The sequence below is a fragment of the Ascaphus truei genome, chromosome 7 (assembly GCF_040206685.1).
Source record: "Ascaphus truei isolate aAscTru1 chromosome 7, aAscTru1.hap1, whole genome shotgun sequence".
Taxonomy (NCBI): Eukaryota; Metazoa; Chordata; class Amphibia; order Anura; family Ascaphidae; genus Ascaphus; species Ascaphus truei.
The window spans coordinates 51,263,534-51,288,440 of NC_134489.1; the positions used below are offsets into that span (position 1 = coordinate 51,263,534).

The 24,907-nt window shown below is 44.2% G+C and overlaps 1 protein-coding gene across 1 annotated transcript in view; it reads left to right on the plus strand.

Moving 5' to 3' along the window:
- Positions 1–2,912: 2,912 nt before the first annotated feature.
- Positions 2,913–24,907, plus strand: part of STAT1 (signal transducer and activator of transcription 1) — a 49,931-nt gene continuing 27,936 nt past the window's right edge. Inside the window, exons 1-12 of the mRNA XM_075608355.1 lie at positions 2,913–3,053; positions 4,547–4,675; positions 6,007–6,151; positions 7,693–7,791; positions 9,339–9,428; positions 12,922–13,000; positions 13,745–13,836; positions 20,704–20,855; positions 21,627–21,785; positions 22,954–23,046; positions 23,929–23,988; positions 24,535–24,564. Coding sequence (XP_075464470.1) covers positions 4,548–4,675; positions 6,007–6,151; positions 7,693–7,791; positions 9,339–9,428; positions 12,922–13,000; positions 13,745–13,836; positions 20,704–20,855; positions 21,627–21,785; positions 22,954–23,046; positions 23,929–23,988; positions 24,535–24,564 — 1,127 coding nt within the window. The 5' untranslated portion in view covers positions 2,913–3,053; position 4,547. The remainder of the gene's footprint in view (positions 3,054–4,546; positions 4,676–6,006; positions 6,152–7,692; positions 7,792–9,338; positions 9,429–12,921; positions 13,001–13,744; positions 13,837–20,703; positions 20,856–21,626; positions 21,786–22,953; positions 23,047–23,928; positions 23,989–24,534; positions 24,565–24,907) is intronic.

Here is a 24,907-nt window from a genome sequence, read left to right on the forward strand (position 1 = left end):
GTACAATTATTTTTACTGTAAATTGTATTTCTTTATTTGTTCATCCCCTTCACACTCGTTTTTATGAACTGATATGGCAGTGTTTAATTTTGTTGACATATGAACTATTCATAATAGTTTTACCTTATTTTATGTTTTAATTAATAATGAAAGCCAAGATGAAGCCAAGATTGCATGGATTTTAAACATTGCAGATATTATGATTTTGTATAAACTGCATTTTCAGCATTGAAAATCATAAAGCAACTAATTCCTTCCTCCTAGAAGTATGATCATAGAAACCAAAACAGAAAGCAGCTGAAAATAGATCTACTTTAGTTCCTCCATTACTGCTGGAGAAAATATGAAGTTGCAACAATCTTACAGGCACTAATTAAATGTTCAAAACGTGAAAATTAGGCTTATTGCATTAGAAATTGACTTTATTGTGGAAGAAATTTTCTGTTTATCCATTCATAGGATTTGGAAGCACATTACATTCTCTTGACATCTTCCAGTAAAGATGAAAATGTAGATCAGTGTATTTCAACCAGGGTTCCTAGTAAACCTTTGGTTCCCTGGGCATCCCTAAAGGGTTCCCTGCAATTTTATGGTCATTAGAAAATGGTATCAAATAGAGAAGACTTTACAATGCATCGGATCACAGAGTTGCTATTAAAGATAGTTGGGGGATCCTCAGAATTTCATGTAGGGTTCCTTAACAAAAAAAGAAAAGGTTGGAACCACTGATGTAGAATATATGGAACAGTTGGCACTCCTGTAGGTGCTGGTAAGCTGCAGGTGCATATCCCACATAGATAATATATTGCAACCCCCTGAGGACCTCGGAATGGTGTGTGTGTGTGTGTGTGTGTGTGTGTGTGTGTGTGTGTGTGTGTGTGTGTGAGAAAAAAGGTTAAACCGGCGCCAAAGGGGGGTAAATACCAGACCAGTGGAGGGTGTGACAGTCCAAATACAGTCCTTGGGATGCTGAATAGTGATGATTTCAACTCAGCAGTGCATATGTGGAAAAAGAAAAAGAAAAGAAAAAGATAATGGTGCAGTAAATCAACACAGGGGGGGGGGGGGGGGGGGAAATGCACAGATAATTTACAGATAATGACAATCAACAAACTAGACATACAAACATGAAACAATAGCACGGCCTAAATATTAATAAAAAGCAATTTATTTGTGTGGAAAGTGCATGAACCGCATCCGGAGGGGTAAAATTACAACCCTACTCACAGAATGCTGGAAGGGTACAGGCAATGATCTGGTGCGTGCAGCTGGGCTCTCAAGATGGCGACCGGAGCACTTGGGCTGGCGTCTACACGTAACTGGAATGCCAGGCTGGTGACTCAGATGACGGGACCTCTGGGCGGACGTGACGTCACCTCCGTTGTAATTTCTCCACCGGCTCACAGGTCTCCAGTCCTCCAGTCCTCCTCAGCAGCCGCAATGTCGCCGCACCGGTTTAAAACACTTTTCAGAGACTGCAGATTTCTCCTTAGGAACTGCAGACTTCTTCCACACAGTGAAACACTCTAAAAACTTTAGAGTTTTTAGAGTGTTTCACTGTGTGGAAGAAGTCTGCAGTTCCTAAGGAGAAATCTGCAGTCTCTGAAAAGTGTTTTAAACCGGTGCGGCGACATTGCGGCTGCTGAGGAGGACTGGAGGACTGGAGACCTGTGAGCCGGTGGAGAAATTACAACGGAGGTGACGTCACGTCCGCCCAGAGGTCCCGTCATCTGAGTCACCAGCCTGGCATTCCAGTCACGTGTAGACGCCAGCCCAAGTGCTCCGGTCGCCATCTTGAGAGCCCAGCTGCACGCACCAGATCATTGCCTGTACCCTTCCAGCATTCTGTGAGTAGGGTTGTAATTTTACCCCTCCGGATGCGGTTCATGCACTTTCCACACAAATAAATTGCTTTTTATTAATATTTAGGCCGTGCTATTGTTTCATGTTTGTATGTCTAGTTTGTTGATTGTCATTATCTGTAAATTATCTGTGCATTTCCCCCCCCCCCCCCCCCCCTGTGTTGATTTACTGCACCATTATCTTTTTCTTTTCTTTTTCTTTTTCCACATATGCACTGCTGAGTTGAAATCATCACTATTCAGCATCCCAAGGACTGTATTTGGACTGTCACACCCTCCACTGGTCTGGTATTTACCCCCCTTTGGCGCCGGTTTAACCTTTTTTCTCATTTGCTTCCCTGACTGGTTGTACTACCAGTCATCCACCTGGCTGCCTGAACATTTATTTAATTTCAATATAATTATCATTAGCGCTGTTTTGCACCTTACCTTTTTTCTGTGATTGTGTGTGTGTGTGTGTGTGTGTGTGTGTGTGTGTGTGTGTGTGTGTGTGTGTGTGTGTGTGTGTGTGTGTGTGTGTGTGTGTGTGTGTGTGTGTGTGTGTGTGTGTGTGTGTGTGTGTGTGTGTGTGTGTGTGTGTGTGTGTGTGTGTGTGTGTGTGTGTGTGTGTGTGTGTGTGTGTGTGTGTGTGTGTGTGTGTGTGTGTGGTTTAGGTCCTTAAAGGGCATAATAACAAATAGCAAATCTACATTTACTAATGCGAGACACACACTTTCCTGGAAAAATAACACCGCACTCCATTATTTATTTATTTTTAATTTTAATATCCGTATCAGCAAATAATCTAGTACATTTCCCTGAAACCTTTCTTAATTTACATTAAAAAAAACATAAAATGCGATGTGTTATCTCTTCCAGAGACCGCGATATAATGTATACAGTGCGACAGCAGACAAGAACAAACAGGTGAATCCAAACACTAGTGATAGCGTCAGGGAACCTTGTGAGCACTTCAGTGTAGCAGAGGGCGGTGTGTGACTGAAAGTAACAGCCTGTGCTGAATACGCAAAGCTGATTGGCTGAGGTATGAGGCCGGCCTTGTGACTTTTGAGCGGGGATTGGCTGTTGACTGGGAAGTGCTTGATTATATGTTGCTGCTAACTTTCGGTTTTGATCAGTCTGAGAATAGACAGCTAGGGATCCAGTGATCCAGTCTACTGACGAACAGCAGAAGCATCTCTCAACTACAAGGTGAGCTGGCATAAGGTCTATTGCATTGATTCACCTATCTTAATTATCCATAAGTGGATCCTATACAGGTATTAATTAGTATCCCATAACTGAGATCCACATTGTAAAGGCTGCAGTCCTTCTAAAATGTATATTTTGGCTTTATGCAGAACATTAAAGCAATTCTTCACACTCAGTTATCCTCACAAATCCTTAAATAAGATTTTAACCTGTGTTGCCAGGGGGTCTTTCAGTGCATCGCAAAGCATGTGTAGGTCTGTGTATAGCTATACATGTGTTAGTGCATGTGCAAATCTGTATACGGTGTTGCTTTTTATTTATGTTGCCGGAGGTGTTAATTTGGGATAAGGGTGAATATTAACACCTTTTGATGACATAAGGCTAGTAACACTTAGCTGGCCCTTTTGCAGTACAGAGGGTTTCCACCCTAAAACATAAGATTTTCACTTTTATCCCCCCCCCCCCCCATCATATGTGTGTAAACAAAAAAAAAAGTCTGTTTCTATTTTATTTGGGTTTCTGTAATTGGATTATTATTTACAGCACATAAAAATACACTTTCTGAGCACATTCAGATGTCTCGGACAGGACTTCAACCCTGCTTTCCCCATTATCTCTTGGCATACAATGCTTTCACTGCAGCCAGGGATTCTGGGTAAGGACAGGCAAATGAGCACTCGCCGTGTGTCACTATTAAGAACTATTCTTCTTCCCTGTCTTTTTATACTAATTGTGCTGCAATAATTAGAAATATAAAACAAAAGGGGGAAAGTCTGTGTCACCGGTTGCCTGTACTGTATATTCTTGCCTGTTCACAGTCTTATCACAAAAGACATTAGGTAAATATTTTGAGCACACCAAGGTGCTTTTGAGATATTAAAAGATAAAACAAATACAAATTAGTACACCAACAGCATGGAACCAGAGTGCCTGCCGGAGCTAAGCCATGTTATTTTCAGCTCTGGGCACCCACCGGTCCACGAGCTATTGCCAGGGCCGGCTTGATGGCCGTGCCATCAGTGTAGTCGCACCTAGCCCTGCACTTCCAGAGGCCCCACGCTCTTCCCCACAACATTTAAACTGATTGCCGGGGGAGAGTGTGGGGCCTCTTACCTTCTCCGGCATCTCCTCCTGCTCCCCATCTCCATCATCTTCTCCTTGTGTCGTCGCGATGTAGCTGGAGGATATGCAGAGATGAGGAGCAGGAGTGGATGCTGGCACAACTCCTAGCTGGCCCTGTTAAACTTACCGTTGTAGTTACCAGTGTTTCTGCTCCATCCAGAGGGAGTCAAATGTGGTCCCACTGACGAATAGGTAGCCACAACATCATCAGTTGCTGTAAAATAACTAATAATAATATTAATTAAAAAAGGAGAGGGTGGTAGCTAGGTGGAATTGCTGCTTTAAATTGAATTGTATATGTCAATACAAAAGGCACATGAGTAAAGTAAGCATGCGATGTGATCAAACCTTTTTGTATTCTTGATGCTCAGGATGGCCCAGTGGTATCAACTGCAGCAGATTGACACCAAATTCTTAGAACAAGTTCATCAGCTGTACGATGACAGCTTTCCTATGGAGATCCGGCAATACCTGGCACAGTGGCTAGAAGCACAGGACTGGTAAGCGTGAACCATCTTGTCTTTTTGCTTTTTTGGATGTTTTAGTAAGACAGGTGGAAAACTCCAGGGTGCCTAAAATTCAGCTACTGGCGCCTGTGCTGAGCACTGTACTGACTGACCTGTCCGTTAGCGCCACGAATGGCAAGCACGCTCTCCAGTTTACCATGCCCGATGCTCCTTTGCGGACGCGATGACTGACCGGGTGTGGTGGTGTTTGTCAGAGTGTGCGTATCAGAGAAGTGTGTGTCTGATACACACACACACACACACACTGATTCTGTCTGGCTTCTTAGTAATTTTGATTATTTCCCACCCCTAATGTAAGTGATACAACAAAGAAAACCGAATACAGGTTTAGAGCAGCAGTCATCTCAATCTATTTTTGCATTATATAATATAAGTGAGACCATTCTGATATAATTGGTCATTGAGAATAACTATTGTGTACATGGTGGTCCCATTGAAGTCTCTCATGGAAACAGATGTGTAGTTGTCATTGAAGTCTACGGCACCTGTTCAGTATAGTGAAAATCTGACTTTAGCTCCATATGTATTTTGTGTGTGTTTCGGCAGGGGTTTAGGCCTTAGGCCCGGGCCATGGTGTCTTCGCGCGTGCGGAGGCTGTGAAGTCACCCGCGTGACGCGGGTGCTTTCCTTGACCATGCTGGACCGGCTGTGCGGGGCGTTCCTAGGGGCGTCACAGAGCTGGTTCGCCCTTATTGGGCAAACTGCTCACGTGACCTGCGTGTCGCGCCACAAAATCAATTTCAACTGATTTCTTTCACAACTCGCATCCCCTCCTGCCTCAGTCCGCACGGGCGCACACGATGTGTGTGTCCAATGCCTTAAGGCAATCTGATCGTGCCCGTCTCCCACACCATGGACTCAGCTTTAGGGCAACTGGGTTAAGGTTTTTAGGGTAGGGGGTAGCATTAGTGTTGGGGTTTTTTAGGGTAAGGTCAGGGGCTTTCCTTGGCATCTAAGTGGCCAGCAGAGAGAGAACCCTGCGATGAGGTGAGTAGCGGCTATATGCTGGCGGCGATTTGGTCACGGCAAAATGGCCATGACCAAATGTCCTAGACTCCATATATTGTGTGTATATGAATGTATACATCTGGAACAGAATATACGCACTCACAGGATAGCTTGATAAAATAAATGTTGGTTTCAGTGCATATACGTATTATATACAAAGTACCATTCTGTAAGCATGAAACATGCCAGTGTAAACTGTTTGTGACAAAACTTAATACTCAGATGTTTTTATTGTCTTACTGTAGAAGCATAAAAAATAAGAATAAATATTAAATACATTATATTTAATATTTTAGGGAACATGCTTCAACCAACATCTCCGTAGCCACAATATTATTTCATGGTCTGCTGTCTCAGTTGGATGATCAGTATAGCAGGTTTTCCTTGGAGTGCAACTTCTTGTTGCAACACAATATCCGGAAGAGCAAACGCAACCTACAGGTATACATTTATTTCCATACTTCCCCAAAGACGAGCTGCAAACCAGAGACAATAAAGTCTTTAGAAGTTTAACAAAGTAACAAATACACTCCCCTGCTAGTGGCACAGTAAATACACACAAACATGAATGTAACAATGTATGTATACGTGACAAAATAATAGGAGACATCATTAGAAAACAGTAAGCTCTACAGACGTAAAAGTAAACAATCTTAGGCTCCGCTTATAGTGCTGGCAACAGCGGCGCGACATTGCGGCAAAACAAATGCATTGCCGGCATCGTGTGCGCTTATAGTAAGCGCGACGCGATGGATTGGTCGTGATCGCTGGAAGTCATCTCTATTTGATTTTCCAGCGACCGTCGCGTCGCCGGCACTATAAGTGTAGCCTTAGTTAGCAGATCTATGGATGTTCCACTAGCTAACTATACCTATGCTATTACACACAAGACTACATCAAGCTCCATCTGGCGTTAACTGCCATTGACTTGCAATGGTTCTCTTTATCCTTAATAATATAAAGTAACTATGCACACCCATAAACTATGCACACCCATTTCAAAAATAGGGTTTACCAGTTGGTGCCTTATGGAAGTGCAGATAACCATGTACAAATGAGAATGAAAAAGACGAGAGCGCCCAATAATACAGTACAACAATATATACTGTGTCCTATTATGACAGTTAAAGAAAAAAGAATCCAGCATTTTTTGGTTTCTATAAACCTTCATCAGGGATGATCCCTGACGTTTTATAGAAACCGAAACGTTGGATTCATTTTTCATTGACTGCCATAATAGGATTATGTCATAATTAGGGTTTCTGGTTTTAACCGAAAAAACTACGCCGACCAATCAGTGAGTCTTTTGATTAACACCGGAAAGTGAAATTTTATGACGGAACTGATCAAAATTACTTTGATAATTTACCGGGTGCGATATTTGACCCATAATCACGATGCGCGAATTAATGTGACCATTCATAACGCGTTTATTACCACATCGCGATGGCAGTAATACTATTTATATCATAGGCTTCTGTAATCTATTGACAGAAACCTATGGTAGAAATAACATTTCCCCTTTGATTCCTGTGGTTACCTACAGTAGGTATACCACAAGCACTAACGGGGCTAATACACCAGCACAATCTACTACCTGTCCCCCTTGGCTACCTTAGGGCCAGTAAAGCATTGCCATGCAATGTTTTACTAACCCTTATTAACCTCCCGCTGCCCTGGAGGCCTAACCACCCTCCTGTAATTATCCCCATCATCCAACGCCACTAACCTAACACCTCCTCCCAACAAACCTACCTTCCACTTGACTAATGGCCAATAACCCTATTAGCCAAATGTCGCTAATTCAACTTTTGGCCATTCCAAAGGAAATAAAAAATTACACCAAAAATATAGTGAAAAAATAATCACGTAATACGAAAAAAAACTTTGGATGATGCTCTGTATCCCAATCTTCCGCCTCCTTTTTCTTTTACAAGCATTTCTTTTAAATAATGTATTTTTTTATTTTTTTTATTGTCTAGGATCATTTCCAAGAAGACCCATTACAAATGGCCATGATCATAAACAACTGCTTGAGAGAAGAAAGTAAAGTATTGGCCAATGCTCAAACATATAACCAGGTAAGCTCCGGTATAGTAGCTTCGTATGTATGTATCAAATGTGTGACACTCGTTCATCAAAGGAGTGAGCTCTGGCAGGAATAAGATTTTTAAAGATAAGGAAAAAGGAAATAAATAGCTGACGCAGGTGCGGAATTTGACCATTATGCATGGGGTTACCCCCACCTAACTACTTTTATAATCACCCCCAAAATCACCAACAGCAAAGTTATTCCATGGCTTGTGCGCATGCATACATACACAAGCATGTATTCACCCATGGATACATACAGTGCATCCAGATTTACATACTCCGTAATAAATGCATAACTGTGTATATTTATATATAGAGCTTACTCAAATTGACATACATACAGAGCAGCTGGACTCTTTCTGCAGTTGCAATTACAGACCCTGCCAAGGGAGATCCATCCAGTCACTAGAGCAGTGGTTTTCAACTGGGGTTCCGCAAGCACCCCTCAGGGTTTCTGCGGCCGCCAGGGGGGAGAGCTGGGACAACTCTCCCAGCTGCCCTAGACCTGGCAACGCGGCCTCACCCTCACATTGCAGTGACTGGCGGCTCCCGACCTAAGACGAGGCTATTCTTCCTCTCTCTGCCTGCTCAGTCTGACAAGAGGGAGAGAGAGAATTGGGCAAGCGAGCGTGCTGCTCTCGCAAGGGGGGGGGGGACGACACTCGTCTCCTGCAAATGCCCAGTAGTTGCAACACTAAAAGGATAAGAACAGGGTTGTGAGAGTGTGGAAGTGCTGGGTGATGATGGTGAAAGGTGGGGTTGCAGACCTGCCTGATATATATATATATATATATATATATATATATATATATATATATACATACATACATACATACATACATACATACACACACACACATGTACGTACGTACGTACGTACATACATACATACACTCATCCATTGTCTGGAGGATTATGCTATTACAAAGTATATGTAATAATATTGATTATTGATCCTGTCTTACATTTACAGTAACTGGTTGGGTATTGTTATTGGGAGCTGTCAGTCGACTACAGTGGGAATTTCCACCTAAAATGACTGCTTCAGACTAAATAACATTTACCCCCTTATTATTGAAACCAAAAAAGAGAAAATGGAAGTGAAGCAGGCATTTTGTGCGTGACAAAAATGTGGTCCTAAGGGGATTTTGTACAAAAGGTTTCAGGTGTAAAAGAGTGGTAGAAACAGGTACTGAAGGTCACAAAACTGGCAATATTGAGAAATTTACAAGAGGATAGTGGGCATGGGGTCTCAGCGACATTTAACAGTTGTTGAGCACCTTTTTGTTACATGCAGGGATGCCCTTGATAGATACTCACGTCAGGGGTTCAAGCGTTCTGAAGTTAACAGTGTATTAAACAATAAAAATGATGGGCTTAGAGAATTCTGTGTTAATGAAATCAATCTGGAATAATGATATAGTCAGCCTGCTTTGGTATATACTTTTCTGGAAGCCTGGCCTGTTGCTAGCCCTTGCAGTCTGAGCTGGAACAGCGCTGTGTTAATATTTTAACATGCTTTATTTCCTGGCAGAATCAGATGGGTTGCACGCAATCCACAGTGATGCTCGACAAGCAGAAGGAGCTAGATATGAGAGTCAGAGATGTGGAGAAGAGAGCACTTGTAAGTAGTCAACAATCACACTCTCGGATGTATATTCATACATAAGTGTTATATTCAAGGTCTTTTTATACAAACAGTGCTATGGACATTCTTCTTTTCATTTCAAGATGCCTCACACACTGAACTTTCATACGTGGAATACTCTAGCTCTTCATATTGGGGTCCCTTCAGTCCACAAATATCAACTCAACACACTGAACACGTTGGCCCATATTTTCTAAACCTGCTCCTGTCATAAGACACTTTACAGCCCATTGACATAAATGGTCTCTTATGACTGAAGACTGCTTAGTAAATAGTACCAGCAGTATGCAGTAAATAGGCCATATCTTTATTAATACCAAGTAGAAATGTCACGTAATCCTAGGGTTACCATAAATTCATCCGCCAAAAAGGACACCAAAAGCCGCATGCGCAAGCGATGAGCGCTGACTGCACATGGGCGAGAGATGAGCACCGGCTGCAGATGTGCGGTTGGTGCTAATTGCTTGAGCATGCATGGTTGGCTTTCGTTCACTCATACGCAGCCAGCTTTGGACGACTTTGCATTCCTGGTCATTTTTAGTTATTTACACATTTTCTCGGGCCGACGACCTTCGATCAAAAATCCGGATGTCTAGGGAAATACGGACATATGGTAACCTTACCTAATGCCAGTTTCCTATCATCATCTGCTCTTAATGACTTGTTGCCTTATAACCTGCAGCCATTATTGGGGCTTTATTCCATATATTCCAAAGTGGGCTATTGGGCTTTTTTTCATGCAAAACATCCCCATGGAAGTCAGTGGGGCTTTCTGGTCGGAAACGGCCTGAACTGCCGCTTCAAGCTATATAAAATGACTCCCTTGGCTTGTGGGCAGCGAGTTCTTGCTGCCTGCCAGCCTGGCCTTACATAGGCCCTCTGGAAACTCCTCCCCTGGGCGGGGGAGGGAGGTGTGGGGACGGGCCAGCGAGGGGAAGGCCAGCCCCCACGGTCATGAGACCCCCCCTGCCTATGACTAGGGGGACCGCTAACTGGCAATATATCTTCAACTTGTACCAGTTGTGGCAAATTGACAGTCTCGGAACAACTCAAATGTAATATATCTCTCTATCTCAATACAACTACATCCAATTATTCTATCATAACCTGTTCCTATTACCACAGCTTGGTGAGTGGACTTTAGTGTCATCCTAATAATGTTCTGTCCTTACCTCTTCCTCTTTATTTCATCCCCCCAAGATTCGAGGCCCCTCTCACAAACAGAGATGTTCTTCCTGAGATCACATAACTCCTCTTATACCCTCAGTGCGCCATGACTGTCATGTGACACACTGAATCTACCTTTCCATTCTACGGTCAAAACAGCATTTATATGGTCACAATTCATGTGGGAATTCTGTTCTGCATTCAGTTTCGGACTTACACTTTGCATATAATTTTTTTTTGTTGCAGTATACAATAATAATTAGTAGGAATAATGTAAACTCCCTTTTTATTTTACACATTGGTCCAGCTTATTTTCCCTACCACATCTTATTGTTTCCAATAACCCTACATACATACTTATGTACATATGATTATAGTATATTTGTAAATTAGTCTCATCATAGTTGCATAGTAGATGAGGTTGAAAAAAGACGTACGTCCATCAAGTTCAACCTATGCTTAATGTAGACAACAGACACTTTATCCTATATCTATACTTACTTATTGATCCAGAGGAAGGCAAAAAAAAAAAACCTGTGTTATATCATCCAATGATATCTCATAAGGGGAAAAATAAATTCCTTCCTGACTCCAAGAATTGGCAATCGGATCAATCCCTGGATCAACATTCTTCCCATTTGGTATTTTCCTGTATACCTTTCCTTTCTAAAAAGATGTCCAACTTTTTTTTGAACCAATGTATTGTATCTGCCCACACAGTCTCCATGGGCAATGAATTCCACATTTTAACTGCCCTTGCTCTAAAGAACCCTTTCCTTTGTTGCTGGTGAAATCTCCTTTCCTCCAACCTAAAGGGATGCCCCTGAATATATTTGTATATAGTTATCATATACCCTCTTAGACACCTCCTTTTATAATGTAAACAAATCTAATTTAGCTAGCCTCTCATAAGTTAGATTGTCCATCCCCTTTATTAATTTGGTGGCTCTTCTCTGCACTCTCTCTAGTTCCATAATGTCTTTTCTAAGGAGTTGTGCCCAAAATGGTACTCCATTGTGAAATGTAAAACCTAGAAACTGCTCAATGTTTAGAACAACTATATACTGTACATACAGATGCAGCAGCCGTTATTCGAACATTTCACGCGTTGAAACATCCGTTGGTGTTGCGAGATGTTCCGTTGCAGACATAATGGCCCATCGGATTAACACAGCAGGGGTCCCTGCTGTGTGAGTCCTACCGGGGTCTGCCTGTCTGTAAGAGGCGCGCAGCAGGAGGCTGAATCAGTCACTCTAAGGGCTGGGACCCGCTGCGCCCGGCGGCGCGGATGGCCGCGCGAGCGTTCCCCACCAGCAGGGGAATCCTCCCGAGCCGGTCCCAGTCCCCCCTCGCTGACGGCTCACTACGCACTGTGACGCGTCAGCCGCCAGGGGATTCAAGAAAATTGTGATCCCGAGCGGTGACACGTCACGTGGTGCGCTGATGAGCCAATCAGCGGCGGGGGCGGGAGCGGGAGCTGTCATCAGGCAGCTTCCTACTCAAGGTAGTGTGTGTGTGTGTGTTTTGTGGCAGAAGGGGGAGGGAGCTGCTTACCTTACATCAGCTCCCTCCTGCAGCCCGAGCCCATGGTGGGAGGGGGGGGAGTAGCTGGTCCCTCCGCTCAAGCCACGCCCCCCCCCCTCCCCTCCGGCTCCCGCTCCCTACAGACCGCATATCGCGGTCTGTGTCTGTCAGCGCCCCGCCTGTCTGCAGTGTGGGTGCGCTGACTGAGGGAGCGGGGCCTTAGCCTAACTGCAGGCCTCTCACAGGTGATCGCAGTAATACTGTATTGTATTGTAATTTGTTTATCTTTCTTTTATTTTAGCCTTAGTTGATGTGATCTTAACTTACTAATTGAATAAATGTTTAATAACATCAGCTGCGTCTGCTGTGGTTTTCTTAATTATTTACGCAGCACCTATAAAGGTGCTTGTTTCCGGTTTGTCCTATACTCCTTGGGAAAGCGCAGCAATTGCGTGGGAGGACACACTCTGTTTTCAGACTGCCACTCTCTTAATGTTTTAATAAAGCCTCTATGATTTTTTTTCACTATCTGGGTTTCCTGATTTTGGGCTTTTCGTGAGTGCCCTGAACCTCTGTTGCAGATTCGTATGTACAATATGTCTGTGTGTTTCTCGTGTGTGTGTGTGTGTGTGTGTGTGTGTGTGTGTGTGTGTGTGTGTGTGTGTGTGTGTGTGTGTGTGTATATATATCTCTATCTCTGTAAACATTTCAAACTGTTTGCTTCCTGTTGGGGATGGCAGAGCAGTTTAAAATGCTAATTGCTTTGTTTTTACGCTAGGAAGTAGAGCAAGAAATCAAGAGTTTAGAGGACTTGCAGGATGAATATGACTTCAAATACAAAACTGTGCAAAGCAGAGGTGAGCCTTTTTTTGGCTAATTTAATAGAATGCGAATCATCTTGAGTAAATGATCTGTAACGAATATGGCTATGTTTTTCATATCACACGCTAAAAGATGTTCAAAATAGGAATTACAGGCAGTCCTCGGTTATCCAACGGAATCCGTTCTGAAGTTGCGTTGGATAACGCATTCCGGCGTCGAAAAATGGCTCTTAGGGTTACATTGTAAAGTGTTGGATATGCCATTCGTTGAAAGTGAAACGTTGGATAACGAGGACTACCTGTACTGCATAGTTGGGCAAAGGCTGTTATGGAAATTGCAGCTGGCTATGTCCAGTCCTTGAGCGATATCAAAAAGCCATTTTATCTAATGCGTAATAAACCTACTGTAACTCTAATTGTTACAAAGACAGCATGATTAAGTATGGTTTGGCCTGAAACCGCCGGTCCTGTTAATAGCTTCTGATGACTAAACTTGTCCAGTACTGTTATACACACAATTCCCAATCAATTACAAAAAAAGAAGGTAAATATATAAATTTTTGTATCCCATTGTAATTGGGCTTTTGTCCACTAGGGTGAGCCATGAGCACAACGTTACATTGTACGTCATTTAACACAGTGACATTGTATATGCAATGTGAATACTTGATTTACGATTGGAACACATTGTTGGTTTGAATGTAATCTCCGTTCCAGTATTGTACATTTTGAGCTTTTCCGTTGCCATTTAATCTATACAATTTCTCTTCTATTATACAGAAAATGAGCACAATGGTCTTGCACAGAATGAACTGAAGCAAGAAAAAATGATCTTAAAGAATATGTTGATCTCTCTAGATCTAAAAAGAAAGGTATGTATATATTTTGTTCTAATATATATTGAATGCAGTTGACTTGTAAGGTAAGCTTACTGCTGTTATATATATATATATATATATATATACTATATATACATATATACATATACACTGACCAAGGGGACACTACATTATTACGCACACTCAGTGTTACTACTGCAAAAATGTTTTACTCATAGCTGATTTGACACTCTATTCTTCCCTGTTTTTTGTATTTTTTTTTTTTTGGGTGTGTGTAAAATTTAAGACCTTACTCCTAGTAAGGTCCAGTATTTTAAAAGATCCCACACAGCATTGATTCACTGGTAAATCTTGTCAAACAAACATAATTGATTTCTTAAGACTGGGTGACAAAGGTAATTGATTAGGGTGGAGCAGTATTTGTAGATGATCTAGATTTTAGTAAAGCCTTTGACACTGTCCCACATAGATAACTGGTTAACAAGTTGCAATGCTTGGGACTGGACTCTAAAGTGGTTTAATGAATAAGATATTGGAGATTGCGAGTTGTGGTAAGAGGAGTGTATTCAGCGGAGGGGAGGGTGAACAGTGGGCTACCGCAGGGATCTGTACTGGGACTGGTGTTCTTTAATATCTTCATTCGTGACATTACAAATGTCCTGGAGGAGAAAGTATGACTTTTTGCAGATGACCCAACTCTGGGAGGGGGATAAACAAAATTAATGAATGATTTAGGTAAATCGGTCAAAGATTGAGTCTCTGATTGAGCCACCTGTGCTGAAGCAGGGATATCCTGAAAACCTGACCTGTTCGTGATGCTTGAGGACTGGAGTTGAGCAACCCTGATCTACATCATACTGTAACACTCATCAGGAAAGACTGGACCTTAATATGTACAGCTTAGAGGAGAGAAGGGCAATACGATAGAAACGTATGGTTATGTACGGGAGTACAGTTGTGTGAAATTTTTACCCATATTTGCGAATCATGCTGTAAACATTTTCACAAACATCTTTTTTGTTCCTCCATACTAGAAAATAGAGGTGGCCAATTTGTATATGTAAATTAGCTTGTTTGCATATTTAAATTAGCACATTTTCCAGGTATGTCAGGTGTGTACGAGTATGTCTCCACGTGTTGTATAGAGGAGTGTTTTGAAAGGTATAAAAGTCGACCGATACTCATACTCTGAATGCTGGAGGATGGCGGGCTCAGTGGAAACGTGAGGATGTCCTGCTTCACGGAAATCGTGGTGCATTCATGGGATAGCTTCTCAACGGAGGTGGTAGAGGCTTGTACAAGAGGATATTAAAAAATATCTGGGATAGACAAAACGCTATCCTGAATATAAAAGAAAGCCAAGGACCAGTATAGTCTGAGGTTTTACAGCACAAAGGAAACTTGGCGTAGGGTCCACATGTTTCTTATCCTGTTTTTCCACTTCCTGGAAAATTTTCCGATTCTCCGGGATCAACTTTCAAGCACCGGGAAATACCAGGAAATCGGAATACTCAAGGCCAATGCGAAACGCAAGACGGACTCTTGCTGCCTTGCCGGGCTGAGATGCTTAGAGACAGGGAGTGAGGGACTAGGAGCCTTTCCTCCTGTGATGTTAGAGGGGCCGGGTCTCTGAGCTGCCTGCCTGAGTATGTCTGCGGAGAGCTCAATAGTTGAGCACAAGAAGGTAGGGATCACCCACTGCCCTCTACTTGTCACTCCCCTCGTGTCTCACTGCCCTCCCTCCCCTTGTTTCTCACTGCCCCCACCAGTTGGCCCCCTTTGCCCCCACCGCTTGTCTCTCACTACCCCCACCCTGTGTCACTCCTCTTCCCCCTCCCCACATCTCCCCCTCATCACCCCCTCTTCCCCCTCATCCCCACTTGTACTCAGGCTATACTATGTGTTGGTGTATAGTGCCGTCTGGTGATATACTCTGGGTCGGTGTATACACTGAGTATAGCCTGACTAATACTATACACGGTATATAACCAGACCTTATTGATGCAATGCCAGGTCACCTCTTCGGCATGCAGCTTTGTTGTCTCGTTGCCATGACAATGGGGTATTACATCATGGCACCACAGGGCGTACCTTTGTCATGGAAGCGTGACACCATTTGACTTTGCGGTGCCATGATGAAGGACCCTGCAGGAAGAGATGGCGACGGAGAAGATGAGTTACATAGGCCCCTCGCTCTCCCACTGCAATCAGTATAATTGTTGTGGGGAAGAGGGCGGGGCCTTTGTAACCGTGGGGCTTGGTGCAGTGGCAATTTGTTACTCAGTTTAAGTTAGCAGACCCTGGGGGAGACACAGACTCGCAAACTAAATGCTCTCACACACAAAATGTGTAATACACACACACACACACACACACACTGATTGCAGCAAGTTTATTAACTGCAGAACAGCAGATAAAAAGCAGGGAATCACACAGAGGTGTCTCATGTCCTCCTATAAGTTCAAACTGCTGTTAAGTCTACTTATTATTGCCTTTTAAGTATGTTTTTGGACCAGTAAATTTGATCACTTGACAGGAAAAAACAAAGAAATTTAGGTTTTGAACCAGGAAATCTGAAATTTGAAAGGGGAAACACTGTTCTTATCTGCCATTCAAAAAATTATTTTTCTATGTTCCTTATTAAGCTGTAGGGATTTATGCTTTGAAATAAGGCCATCCGCCGACTGAAACTTAACATGGCAAAAACAGAGCTCCTTATACTTCCTCCCAAACCTGGCCCTACTACCTCCTTCCACATTAGTGTTGGAAGTACCATCATTCACCCAGTAGCCCAAGCACGCTGCTTAGGGGTCACACTCGACTCCTCTCTCACATTTGCCCATCACATTCAAGACATATCTAAAACCTGATGCTTGTTCCTCCGCAATATAACAAAGATACGCCCTTTCCTCTGTTGCTCGACTGCTAAAACTCTGACTCAGGCCCTCATTCTCTCCCGCCTCGATTACTGTAACCTCCTGCTGTCCGGCCTTCCTGCCTCTCACCTGTTTCCCCTACAATCTATCCTAAATGCTGCTGCCAGAATCACTCTACTCTTTCCTAGATCTGTCTCAGCATCTCCCCTCATGAAATCCCTCTCCTGGCTTCCGATCAAATCCCGTATCTCACACTCCATTCTTCTCCTCACTTTTAAAGCTTTACACTCTTCTGCCCCTCCTTACATCTCAGCCCTAATTTCTCGTTATGCACCATCCAGACTCTTGCGTTCTTCTCAAGGATGTCTTCTTTCTACCCCCTTTGTATCTAAAGCCCTCTCCCGCCTTAAACCTTTTTCACTGACTGCCCCACACCTCTGGAATGCCCTTCCCCTCAGTACCTGACTAGCACCCTCTCTATCCACCTTTAAGACCCAACTTAAGACCCACTTGCTTAAAGAAGCATATGAATAGCACTGTGGATATTCTGAACACATGATACATAAAGCTTGGCCCCCTGCAGACGCACTTACCTGAATGCCCTCCTACTGCCTCTGTATGTTCTCCCCACCAATTAGATTGTAAGCTTCCCAGAGCAGGGACTCCTTTTCCAAAATGTTATTTTTATGTCTGAAGCACTTATTCCCAGGATCTGTTATTTGTATTATTTGTTATTTATATGATTGTCACGTGTAGTACTAATGTGAAGCGCTCTGTACACTAATGACGCTATATAAATAAAGACATACATGCATGCATAAGAAACAACGATGGAGTATTTTAAAATAAATATGGCTTTCTTTAATATATAGTTTTCTGGGCTAAAAACAAGCAGTGTTCGACAAATCACCCAAAAAATCTACTCGCCACCTAGTCCCGCCCCCAACCCCGCCCCTAGTCCCGCCCCCAACCCCGCCCCTAGTCCCGCCCCCAACCCCGCTTTAAAATAAAATATATAAATAAAATACATTTAATAAATTCCTAGTCAGAACAACATTCGTTTTTTTGACATAAATGTATTTATTGTATTACATTATACTACAATTAGTCCTTGTTACATGTTTGTGTGTGTGTGTGTGTGTGTAAATGTCGGATCTAGAATTAAAAGCCAGGTGTGAATGACTAGTTTCCTGAACCCCTTAACCAGTGTCTGGATGCCCCCGCTTCACAATATCTAAAGCAGCAATCCCACCTGGGATCTTACCTGATCCGCAGTCCCTCAATGTCCAGGTACGCTCATTCCCGCAATGTTTTACATTGGGGAGGTGTTCCCTACATGTCTTCTGGGTTAGGGGGGGGATTCCGATGTCTTCCGTGTGAAGTTTGAGTCAGATCTGGAAGAAAGCAGTATAGGGCAGTTAAGATTTCGGTGTAGTATAGGGCAGTTAAGATATATAGGGTAAATAAGAGATCCAGATCCAGAGTGTGAGTGACAGAGAGAGAGAGTGTGGGGGAGAGAGAGAGTGTGGGGGAGAGAGAGAGAGTGGGGGAGAGAGAGAGTGGGGGAGAGAGAGTGTGAGGGAGAGAGAGTGTGGGGGAGTGGGAGAGAGAGAGTGTGGGGGAGAGAGAGAGAGTGTGGGGGAGAGAGAGAGAGTGTGGGGGAGAGAGAGAGAGAGTGTGGGGGAGAGAGAGAGAGTGTGGGGGAGAGAGAGAGAGTGTGGGGGAGAGGGAGAGAGAGTGTGGGGGAGAGGGAGAGAGAGAGTGGGGGGAGAGAGAGAGTATGGGGAGAGAGAGAGTGTGGGGAGAGAGAGTGTGGAGAGAGAGAGAGAGAGAGTGGGGGGGGAGAGAGAGAGAGAGAGTGTGGGGAGAGAGAGAGTGTGGGGAGAGAGAGAGTGTGGGGGAGAGAGAGAGTGTGGGGAGAGAGAGAGTGTGGGGAGAGAGAGTGTGGGGAGAGAGAGAGTGTGTAGGGGAGAGAGAGAGTGTAGGGGGAGAGAGAGAGAGAGTGTGGGGGAGAGAGAGAGAGAGAGTGGGGGAGAGAGAGAGAGAGTGTGGGGAGAGAGAGAGAGTGTGGGGGAGAGGGAGAGAGAGAGAGAGAGTGTGGGAGAGAGAGAGAGTGTGGGAGAGAGAGAGAGTGTGGGAGAGAGAGAGAGTGTGGGAGAGAGAGAGAGAGTGTGGGAGAGAGAGAGAGTGTGGGGGGGGAGAGAGAGAGAGAGAGTGTGGGGGAGAGAGAGAGTGTGTGGGGGAGAGAGAGGAGAGAAACGGTGGGTGACACACACAGAGGGTGGGTGATACACAGAGAGAAAGAGGCTGGGTGAGTGACTGGCTGGGTGAGTGGTTTGCTGGGTGAGTGGCTGGGTGGGGCAGGGGTGACTGGGGGTGGGGGGTGACTGACACTGACTGGGGGTGGGGGGGTGACTGACACTGACTGGGGGTGGGGGGGGTGACTGACACTGACTGGGGGTGGGGGGGTGACTGACACTGACTGGGGGTGGGGGGGTGACTGACACTGACTGGGGTTGGGGGGTGACTGACACTGACTGGGGGGTGACTGACTGGGGGGGTGACTGACTGGGGGGGTTACTGACTGGGGGGGTGACTGACTGGGGGGGGGGTTACTGACTGTGGGGGGAGGTTACTGATTGGGGGGGTACCTCTGGTGTCACACACATACACATACTCCCATACACACATACATTCATTCACACACACACACACACAGCACCACGCTCCTCCCCCACCCACACGCACCCATCTCCCACTCGTGTGGGGGGGCAGGCCGACATCCCCCCCCCCCCCCCCCAATCAGCAGGGTGGGTGGGAGGCTCGTGGCGAGGTATCCCCCACTGGGCGCCCCAGGTGACAGTCAGCCCCGCCGTGGCCGCCACTGCCCTGCTCCCCTCGCCGGCATGTCACAGTGCACGGCCAAGCTGCAGGCTGCTTCTTCCCCCCCAGCCCGCGGCGGCATGAAGCTCGTGGGGGGGGGCGGGGGAGGGGCCAGGCCGACATCCCCCCACCTCATGCGGCGGCTGCGCCATCATGAAGGTAGCTGGCGCATGGGAGGCACGTGGTGAGGGCCGAGCCCTCCCCCCCCCAAAAGCCAACCGGGCTGCAGCAGCGGGGACCTCCTGCCCCGGACATCGATCGGTGGATCGAGGGGAAGGGGACAGGAGGAGGGGAAAGGGACAGGAGCAGGAGGAGGGGACGGGACAGGAGCAGGAGGAGAGGAAGGGGACAGGAGCAGGGGAAGGGGACAGGAGCAGGAAGAGGGGACGGGACAGGAGCAGGAGGAGGGGACAGGAGGAGGGGAAGGGGACAGGAGCAGGGGACAGGAGAGCTGCCGCGGTGGGGAGTAGGGAGCCATGTGGGGACCAGGGGGATCGCAGGGAAGGAGCAGAGGGGCCGCAGCATGGAGAGTACTTACCCTCCAACAGATCTCCAGGCAGAAAGAATGGCCACTCGTTGGGGGCGGGCTCATATAGAGCCTGGCCGCGCGCCCACAAAGCCAGGGAGCGCGCACCAATCAGCTGTCAGGTAGGGGGAGTTTTTTTTTTTTTTTTTTTTTTAGCGCAAGCAGGGAAATTTCAGCGCGAACGGGGGAATTTAAAAAAAAAACCGTGCTGCTTGGGCCAATATTTACACGCCCGGGGGTTAAATCCACCCGCCCCGGGCGAGTAAATGTATAGGATTGTCGAACACTGAAAACAAGTATTGGTATTCTGTATTATAAGGCTGCGCTTATAGTGCCAGCGACGTTGCGTCAAAACAAATGCATTGCTGCCGTCGCATGCGCTTATAGTAAGCGTGGTGCGACGACTTGGTCGCGATCGCTAGAAGTCATCTCTATTTTTTTTTTTTTTTACATTTTTCCAGCAGCCGTAGCCTGACGTCACGTCACTTCGCCGTCGTTGGTACTATAAGCGTAGCCTTAGAATCATCAAATTGAGAATGTGTTTCTTCTCCTTTCTGATCACGTACTTCCTCTTTACCAACGAAGGAAACGTCTCTCTGCTTTTATTTTCTGTAGGCAATTGTTCAAAAAATAGCAGAACTCCTAAATGCAACGGAACATACACAGAGTGCTCTGATTAGTGAAGAGCTGGTTGAATGGAAGCAAAGGCAGCAGATAGCTTGCATTGGAGGTCCACCTAATGCGTGTCTCGACCAGCTTCAGAACTGGTAAGATTTGTACTTAGATGTATAGACTTCCTGAAGTACGAGGTATTTAAGGTCCAGTCCCCCCTACATGTCTGTTTCAACCTTTTTTAGTTTTACTGCACTGATCACTCATTTTTAAACCGTGTTTTACTCCAAAAAAAGACCTGCTGTAATGCAAAATTAAAAGGGCTGCTAAGCCTTTCCCTCTTGGACTTCAGTGGACTTCAAAGATTCTTCTCAGAAAAGCTTCCGATGAAACCATTTCTCTGATAAATCTCTTTGAAGTCCGCATGGAAAACCGCTGCATGGGGGAATAAATATCACAGGTTGCCATGTGGACACTCTACTCCAGGCTTTGGGCCTTTTAAAATAAAATTACAAATACATTTCAAGTAGCAAGAAAAACAAAAAAAATATATGGTTTGTAACATTTAGCTCACTTTGAAGATGGATCTTTTTTAGGTTTATTTTTATGGTTAAGCAAAACAAATGTTTATACCTAGTTATAACTGACAAGCACAAGGCGACATACTGGATAAGAAAAAAACAATGTATTGTTTCTTTAATGTCACACTTTTGAAGCCTTACAGAGCTATTTAAACTTTAAGCTATTACAATCCAACACAAGGATCCTAGCAAAACTATTTTGTATTGCATACTTATAAAGGCTACACTTTTCAGAGTGCAGTAATATCTTCATTAGCTGTTGTGTTCTAGAAAGCATTTTCTACCATGAAGGACAGGGATAAGTTGGAGAGTCTGGTGTAAAGATGTCCTTGTTTGTCATTGCAGGTTAACCTGTATTGCTAAAAGCTTACAGCAGGTCCGCCAACAGCTAAAGAAACTAGAGGAACTAGAACAGAAGCTGACGTATGAATTTGATCCCATTACACACAACAAGCAGGCCCTGCAGGAACGTACTCAGGCTCTCTTTAAGCAAATAATCCAGAGGTACGTTTGTCTTCTCATACATGGACACAGCTTTCAAACTTACAGTTCTGATTTATTATGTGGGTGATTACGAAGGGCATATACTATACTATAGTATAAGATGGGGTGGCCAACCTTTATTTCAAGCATGCCAATAAATGAGCACACATTTTTGGGTGGGCCACTGTTCTAGTGCTCCACGTCCACTCTCAATCCCCCCCCTCTCTCAATTCCTCTCCCTCCCTCTCACTCAATTCCTCTCCCTCCTCCTCTCTCACTCCATTCCCCCTTCCTTTCTCACTCACTCAATTCCCCCATCATCTCTCTCAATTTCCTCTCCCTCCTCCTCTCTCACTCAATTCCCCTCTTCCACTCACTCAATTCCTCCTCCTCCTCACTCACTGATTTTGTCCTCCTTCTCCTTCCCCACTCTCCTCCCCCCCTGTCAGAATATTACCGTGGGAAAAAGCAATTATGGTGAATAGCATGGGATGTGTGACATGTATGCAGTGCCTAAGGGCTATTGACTATCATTGCGTTTTGTCTTTGCAGTGGAGGCAATACAAAAGCACACTATAACATTGGTAGTGTAGGACCTGCTGACAGGGGTCTTCCTTGATGTGGTTTCATGCTTGAAATGTTTACTGTGGGTCAAAAGTTTGAACTAAATGACCCATACCTATGAGAAAAAAACCATATAGAAATTAAATAACTGGTTTGTCGTATTGGATGTGCATTTGAGCTTCTTTGATAACTGTCATGTAGTATATCTCTGTCGCTTGATGTAGTATAAGTGCATGATCCTAACCTTCAAGTGCGATTGTCATCTCTATGGGGAACTAGTTCAAGAGGATAATCCCAATTTAAGATTTGGGATTTTTTAAGTTGACGGGGCAACTGATACAGTATGTGGTTTAGGGAAGTCTGTGAGGGCAGATGATGTGTGCATGAGGGTCAACCAAACTAAGGTCCTGGAGGGCATCCAATGTGTGTAATAGGGAGTGTATGATGAAAATAAGGCTGATGTTCCCACGCTGGTCAGTGCAGATTTCTGTATGAAACGTCTTTATGCATGACCTTTTTGTGAGATGTTTTGCCATATCTTTCCAAATCATTACATTTGCAATATTTAAAAAAAGAGTAGTGTGTTTTAATACTCATTAAAGCTATTCCCTTGTTTCCAATCCAGTTCTTTTGTGGTTGAAAGACAACCTTGCATGCCCACACACCCTCAGAGGCCCTTGGTTCTAAAGACTGGAGTGCAGTTCACCGTGAAGCTCAGGTACTGTCTGCTCTTTTGGGTCACAGTTATTTCCACTGTCATTCTGCAATCAATGAGTCCATGGCATATTTCCATAATGTATCTCACTACCTTAGAGATAAACCAAGTTCTTCCTTTTACTGCTAGATGTATACAAGATAATACAAACATACTACATTTAACACAAAAAACATTGGGGAGCTTATAATTGGCAATATTTACCAAACACTGCTACTCCATAAGATACCATATTAACCATTCACTTCAAAGGTCCATAAGCGGTCTTCCAGCACCAGAACTTGTCTTATAGCATTGCACCACTTACTAATTATGGCCAACAGTCTTTAAAATGACGGAGTATTTAAAATGCTGATACCAGGGCCACTATTCAATAGGCTGTAAAGCCATTCTCCTGTGCTGAAGAAGAGCTGCTCTACAATATCCAAAAGAATAGGGCTAATATTTTCTCCAGCAAGGGTTTTTAATAATTGGACATTGATTGTTGGGCAGACATGTTTACGTCCAGTTAGAATAGACCGATACAGAATTTGATGCACCATATTGTAATGTGCCTGTTACCTTCTCCCTATCTCCTCCTCCTAAAACTTCCCATACTGCGAGCTGATGCACCGGTGGCAAAATAGGTGCAAAGTATGTCAATGCTCCAATCTACAAACAGATCAGACTGAAGAGTCATATAGAAGAATACTAGTTCATTATGGACTTTGGATGTACAATGTGTTTAATGCAACATGCTTAAGACATTTATAGGCCCATATTTACTAAGCGGGGATGGTCCATAAGACACCTTCCGTCCATTTCAAGTGCTGGAATGTGTCTTGGAGAATAGCACTGCTTAGTAAATATAATTTCTCCTGTTTGTTTTTATTTTCTGCATTACAGACTTCTGGTCAAACTACAGGAGCTGAATTATCAATTAAAAGTGAAAGCCTTGTTTGATAAGTAAGTATTTATTTAACAAGTTAGTATAACGTGGGTATATACTGTTGCATGTTGCTTTTGTGGTCCCACAGTGCAAGATTACTCCGTCTTAAAATAAGCAATATTTAAAAACAATAATAGTAATTTAAACAGCATTTGCCCCTTTTTAAAGATGGTAAACCAGAAAAGCGCCCTCCAAGGGAGTTCATCAGCAAGAGTAACATTATCTGTCATACTTATGTATTGGCTCACTAGTGACTTCTTGATGGACACAGAAAGAACAGTTCAAATATGTAAAGAAATAATATAATATAATACCATAATTAATCAAAAAGTAGAGAAGAGCAAATTTTGGTTTTAAACATCATTTAAAAAAAACTGTACTTTTTAATCTGAGCATTTTTGATTGCTGCAGTCAACTATATAAGATACTGTAGATTACTATGAGAATGGTGGGTGCTCAATTGATCGCAGATCTAACATAGATGGTAGACTCTGATCATATATAAAAGTGCAGCTGCCTTTTTACATCTATTTTCCTGTATTCTTTCTCACTCCTTTTGTTAGAGATGTCAATGAAAAGAACACAGTAAAGGGGTAAGTCCTCTCTATTTTACATTTAGCTTTTAATCACACGTACATATGGCCAGGTGTCCCCATTGGCCCCCTTACCTTCCGTTATAGTACAAAGGTGCGCGGGTGCACCCGGAGAGTGCCGGGAGTAGTGGTGTGGTTGGAGTTCCTAGGTGGGACGCTGGTACGGGCATCGCCATCTTGGGATTGGCTGCGCATGCGCAGAAGCATCTGGCGCATACGCAGAAGAGTGGGAGCCGGCCATTAGAGGTAGATCAGTGGTCGCGGCGGCCATTGGGGGAGATTGCGCTTGCGCAGTGGGTCCGATAAGTGGCGGCCATGTTACGTGAAGGGCCGCAGGAGAACT